Source organism: Myiozetetes cayanensis, unplaced genomic scaffold (assembly GCF_022539395.1).
Source record: "Myiozetetes cayanensis isolate MyiCay16 unplaced genomic scaffold, myiCay2020 scf17, whole genome shotgun sequence".
Taxonomy (NCBI): domain Eukaryota; kingdom Metazoa; phylum Chordata; class Aves; order Passeriformes; family Tyrannidae; genus Myiozetetes; species Myiozetetes cayanensis.
This window is the reverse complement of record NW_026087378.1, coordinates 7,939,203-7,945,196: the sequence shown is the minus strand read 5'-3', so window position 1 is coordinate 7,945,196 and position 5,994 is coordinate 7,939,203. Positions and strand designations below refer to the sequence as shown.

Here is a 5,994-nt window from a genome sequence, read left to right as displayed (position 1 = left end):
GGAAGGAATGGGAGCTGCAACACCCCAGCTCTGCTCTGTGGAAAGCACCACAGGAAAGGTGTGTGTGTATCAAAACCATCTTCACCCAGAAGTGGCTTCACCAAACTCCTTCACCTTGCAAGTGGCAGCAACAGGGCCATTAATCAAAGCCACACTAATCCTACTAACACATGTATTTCCCTTGCTGTCCTGCCCATTTCTCCAACCTGCTTCTTGTACAAAGCTGCTTTATCTCAGCTTGCAGCACAGACCCGGGGCTGTCTCCCACACCTGGGATGGGGCTCCAGCCCTTGCTGGTGATAAGGATTGTTAACTCCATTGGCTTCGGAGAGCCTTTCATCTTTGCACACACCAATGAGCCAATTGCCACCTGGTGTTGTCCCAGTACTTTGAATGTTGTCACCACAAGACTGTGGGGTGGAGCTGGCTCTGGTGTGGTGCCAGAGACTGGGAAAGGTATAAAGGTCCCAGCAGCAACAGGACCTCTGACAGACTGAGGAGTGTCCCAGTTTCTCTCTGCTGTGCACAGTAAAACATCACCTTGACCATGAAGGCAACTGGTGTTTTCCTGCTCCTCTCTCTGGCACTCTTCTGCTACCAAGGTGAGTGCAACATTTTGCTTCGGAGCCGTTTCCTCTCCTTGCTAAAGCTCCCAGGTCTGTCACATGGAAAGGTGAGTCTGGGAACGGGCCAGCTGGTGCTGGGTGGCCCTGGACAGGGAATGCTGCAATGGCCAACGTGCTTTAAACCAGTGGTCTGTGAGCAAGCCTAAAACAAAGATTTTGAAAGGGTGCCTGGCACCTGCTCCCAAAAATGAGCAGACCTGCTGAGCTGATGCTCTTCCTTTGGGGCTACGATTCAGCCTGGAGCTTCTGATTTCTAGGACAGTGTGATCCTTTCAGACTGAATAGGTGCTATTCTGGTTTTAAAAAAGCAAATCCAAGAAGACAGGAAATGAATCTATGCAAGGGAAAATGCAGCTCTCGGTACCAAATCCAATGTTTAAGCCAACTGTGTTTTCAAAATCCCATATGGTGCACAGGGATGCGAACATGAGCTGTTGCTGCTCCTCAGGTCCTGCTCACCAGGGATGTCTGTGTTTGTGGGTTCATTCAGAACAGGAGGGAGCTTCAAAGCAAGTTCTCCATCATCCTGTTTACTGTGCAGCAGTTGCCACTGCAGAGCTGTCTGAGCACAAAATCTGGACTCATTTCAGATGAACTGAGCATATAGTGAGCTACAGCTCCTGGGTCTGGACCAGTGCTAGTCCAAAGTAAAACCCTGAAATATCAAACAGTGAGTACAAGTATGTACCACGTCCTTAACACCAAAACATTTCTCTCTACAGCCCCTCTGCTATTGCACCAGGCTGGTGGTTAACAGAGATATAGTCTAAACTCTCCATATGGATGACTTCTGGATCTGTAATCAACCCAAGATCTTTTCAGTTCTGACTTTTGCTGAACAAATCTGGGTTGTTTTTCAAAATACACTCACTGCATGTTCCACCCATGTGATCCCAGATGTCAGGTCAGGGCTGGAGAAGCCAACCAAAGCCATGGCTTGCTCCCACCAGCTTTGGTGTGAGACCTCAGGGTCCAATCATTTCTCCTGCTAGTAGAGACCTTCAGCAACTTGTCTTTTGCTTTGCTTCTTTGTGGTACAAACCTACTGACAGTAGAAAAATTACCCTGGATTTACTCCAGCACTGTTCCAGCATCAGCAGCAGTTTCTCAGTTACTCATGAATGTGTGATAAGAGGTAAGAAAAGCCCCCTTTGCTCCTGACAACTGGCAGGTGAAGTCACTAGAAGTGCATCTTGCCTTGGCAGGGCCTTGCACCATCATGGTGTTTCTGCCAGGGGATAAAGGCATATGCAGCAGGGAGGGACACAGATGAAAAATGTGGGAGATCCATGGGAAGAAATTGTTTTCTGGGATAAAGGTATTTGAGTGAAGACATACAGTCCTCAGGCTAAAGCATCTTTATTCAGTCCCCCTTCAAACCTGCCCAAGCCATGGGTGCTAAGACATCTCTCTCTCTCTCTCCCCCTTCTCTCTATTCCCACTCTTTCTCTAGGAAATGCTGAGGCGGATGGAGCTGTTGGAAGAGGAACAGAGGTGAGTGCTCCTGGTTTTGTGTAGCACAAGTGAGACAGCACTAACCCATAAAACTGAGGAGCCACCATTGCTTAATACAGTGAAGTGTAGTGAGATGGCAGCCCAAAGATATTGGTGTCTGGAAATCTCATTCCACCTGCTGTGCCTCAGCAAAATCCCAGTGATTGTCCTGGTTTTCCACTGCATTCCATTCCCCCCCCCTTCCCCTACCCCACAGTGGAGGAAAACTTATTAAAGAGCTGAGTACTGCTGTCATCTGCCAAGAAGATCAGAGCTCCCTTTGCTCTGTGGCTTGCAAGTGTGAGGACAGGTATTGTTGGGGCATAAAAATAAAAACTGAGAAGAATATGGTCAGGCACTGCCCATGGAGCACTTATTTACTCTGTACTGTTACTCCTAAGGTGTGCAGCAGGTGTGCCAGGAGTTCAGCTGGCCAAAGAACATGGTGGCAAAAGATCCCAGTGTTTCTGAGAGCTCATAGCAGAGCTCTGAGCAAGCTGGGATGGGTTATCAAGATAGAAAAAATGTGCACCTCACTGCGAAAGCAGAGCTCCTTCAGTAAATCAAAAAAATTATTAACATTTTCAACATTACTCTTTTGTGTCCCCAGCCAGCCTGTGGCAATTTCAACCTGAACAGAGGTTGTACAAGGATCTTTGAACCCGTCTGTGGCACGGATGACGTCCTGTACAGCAACGAGTGTCTGTTGTGCCTTCAGAACATGTGAGTATCTGGACCTGCTGCAAGGCTAAACATCACACAGATGAGGGCTACTACATATGCCTGGGATTTCCTAGAAAGAAAGCTGTTTGCATGCAGCTGGGTGGAGCGTGGGCAGTGAGCCCAGCACATCTGGCACGGATCTGGCCTCCCGCACAGATGCTGCACCCACTGCTCTGAGCACGTGGACTGTGGCTGAGAAATAGGTCCACTGTGTGCAGCTCAGCACATGAGCTGCCCACAAGCAGGGACTGCACGGCCCAAATCTCCCCATACCTGCAGCTGCCAAACTGCAGCGATAGCTCAGACTGTGCTGGCGGGCATCCAGGATCTCAGACAAATGGCAAAGTCCTCGAAGTCTGCCCAGATCTAGCATGCAGGCAGAAAAATATTTTTCCAGATGACCTCGGATGTGTGGTGGCTGAGGAAAAACTACGTTTTTTCACCTCAGCGATTTATAGCTGAGCTCTGCTTTCTGTCTTCTCTACATATGCAAGGATACAATTTGCTCTGGGTATTTTTAAGAATGAGCTTTATATTTAATCTGTGCTGGTGCCAGATTGTACTGTTTTAGCAGAAGGCTAGGTCCAAATGCTAGCAATGTCTCTGGCAAGATTTGATTCACTTCATCTGGCCTGGGCCCTAGGTAATTTAAAGTATATTTATACATTGGAAGCACTCTGTGTCAGACAAGTGAAGGAATTACTTCCAACTCAATGCTATTAGGTGGTTTGAAAATCTCTGTTGGGAAGATTGAGTTTTATCTGGAGCCAGATGCCCCAGTCTGCAGGGTTAAGGGAGCTTCACTGTTGACTTCACCTGGTGTAGGTAGGGATTTTTGGTGATCAGGCTCACAAGCCCATCTGCCACCCGCAGAGTCATCTCTAACAGAAGCTCAAATTCCATCTTTTATGTCCCTGAATGTGGAGCCAAATTCTGCTCTAAGGAGCACATCACCTCCCAGTTAACTTCTGCAGTGACAAGGAACAGAGTCCAAATCACTAGAAAAAAGAGCCTGGATAAGAATTGTTGGTCTGGTTGTCCCCTCTTTGCTTCATTAACCCAGGCTGCTGCCCTATATTCCATTCCTAGCCTGCTCAATTGCTGGTTTACCTTTTAAGGGTGAAGATGATGCAGTCAGGCAGAGAGATGCTGAGTGGGATCTCCTGAACAAAGGCACCACGGTTAATGACCCAGCACAGCCTGGCAGGGCAGTAATGACCGTGCTGGAAGGCAGCAGCCCAGCACCAGCTGTCGCCTGCATTGTGCAACAGATGGGGGTGGGAGGTTCATCAGACACAACATCATTAGGGCATTGGCCATGAACCAAGAGTGGGTTAAAGTGAGTGAGAAAGGCTCCAAAGTCAGCTATGCTGGGTGCAAAGTGGCATCGAGGATGCTTCATCTCCCCAGTGCAGGGAACAGCTTCAGAGGGTTGGGAGACTTCAGTGGTCACAAGAAGGAAAGTTTAGGGTACAAAAAAGAAAGAGACTGAGCTGGTGGCATCTTCAGAGCCAAACAGGAGTCAGAGGGGAGAAGGGATGGATGAGAAGCTGGGGCTGGTACCCGCCTTGTGTTGACAGGCACTGTGTCCCTGGACCTCTTCAAACTCCCCTTTGTGCTCTGAGCAGCTGCAGCTGGAAATTTGCTGCTCCTGCGGGTCAGAGCCCCAAGCCCTGTTCTCAAACAAAGAAATGCTGAGGTTAGGAACAACAGCTGTTTGGTCTCCTGGCCAGGGTGATCTGGGCCAGGCACCAGGACTCTGAAGCTGTGTGGTGCCAAATGTCTTCGGGGAGAGATAAACAGAGTGTCCTCATCTATAGAGCTTTGGTTCATAGGGGAAAGTCAGGTAGCTGAGAGGCAGGATAAAGTGTCATTTGCAGTTTTGTGTGTGCAACTGGTCTGACAAGAGCTGGAAGCCTGCAAGGACTCTGGGAATAACTATGGAGAGCATCTGGTGGGTCCCTGCGGCAGCAGTGTCTCACTTGTCGCCTTTGGTCACTTCACTGTGACCAGCATACAAAATGTGTTTTGCAAAATGCAAATCATTTTACCAGCATTTCTCTATGCACCTGAGAAATGGGTCTGTCTTTACAAAGAGGAGAACGACGTGATTCTATGTGAAAATGGAAAAATTCAGAGTAATCAGGTCCACTACTGAGGGGAAAAAAAAAAATTTTAAGGTGCCTTTTTCATATATCCCTCACTTTTGCTGCAGAAAAAATCATGAGAATGGGAGCAGGCCAGACCCCAAACAAGACACAGTGGCAGGCATTTGTCTGTAAAAACCTACAAAACAAATTCATAACCTTTATTGTTTGCAGCCAGACAGGCATTAGAGGTGTCTTAGTGCTGTCCTGCAGCAACAGAGGTGAATTATTCTGCCAGGAGGTGTCAGGAAGCACTCTTGAGCTTACTGGAATTAATTAACACATGTCCATGGTAACCCTGAACTCCCTGTCAAGAATATGTGGCCTTGCTTGCTGTGAATAACACTTAGATGATGATTTAAGCTTCATTTTCTGTTCCTTTTGCCTTTGTCCTCTGAGCCAGGCTCTTCTGTGTCTCAGGGACCTGAAGGCACCCTCCAGCATTTTTAATGTCTCTTCCAGGCAAAGAGGCACTAATGTGCGCATAAAGAACAGAGGAAAGTGCCTGAAGCCATCTCCACGATCTGCTAACTAAGAGGTGCAACCTTTCTGGAGAAGAGACCACAAAGCTGTCCCTCACCTGCAGAAACTCCTAATAAAGTGGAAGCATTACCATGTCGTGCTTTGGGATTTCTTACACACACAGCAGACCCCTTTCCCTGACACTTATAGTACCTTGCTGAAAAATATGGCTTGTTCTGGTTATGTCCATACAGAGCTGCAGGGACAAGGCGGGGACATGCCCAAGGAGAGAGCCAGGCTTAAAAAGAAGGCTCATTTTTGCATCAGGAATTTTGTTTTTCTTTCCTAAATTTCCAGCATCCACACAATAGGAGATTTTAGCATTCTGATCACTTGCAATTATTTTTGTTAATTACAGGGCATTAAAGCCCTTACTCCAGAGTCTTTGCCAGGAGGAAGAGTCCAACAAGTCATCTCCACACTGACATACATACCTCCAGCCTTGTCCATATGCCCCATCACATGGTCCCTGTGCACCAAGA

General features: G+C 47.8%; 1 protein-coding gene across 1 annotated transcript; it reads left to right on the top strand.

Annotated features, from left to right (window-relative positions):
* The first annotated feature begins 447 nt into the window (after nucleotides 1–447).
* Nucleotides 448–5,525, top strand: LOC126638333 (pancreatic secretory trypsin inhibitor-like). The gene is made up of 4 exons (XM_050312119.1): nucleotides 448–602; nucleotides 2,080–2,120; nucleotides 2,731–2,843; nucleotides 5,453–5,525. Exons 1-4 carry the CDS (start codon nucleotides 548–550, stop codon nucleotides 5,523–5,525), a joined length of 282 nt encoding a protein of 93 aa, XP_050168076.1. The 5' UTR covers nucleotides 448–547.
* The last annotated feature ends 469 nt before the right edge of the window (nucleotides 5,526–5,994 follow it).

What these genes read in the sequence shown, in the direction of transcription:
- LOC126638333 (XM_050312119.1), top strand. Translation starts at nt 548, where the DNA reads ATGAAGGCAACTGGTGTTTTCCTGCTCCTCTCTCTGGCACTCTTCTGC. An exon ending in GGCACTCTTCTGCTACCAAG is followed by an intron (nt 603 to 2,079) that starts GTGAGTGCAACA and finishes CTCTTTCTCTAG; the next exon opens with GAAATGCTGAGGCGGATGGA. An exon ending in CTGTTGGAAGAGGAACAGAG is followed by an intron (nt 2,121 to 2,730) that starts GTGAGTGCTCCT and finishes TTGTGTCCCCAG; the next exon opens with CCAGCCTGTGGCAATTTCAA.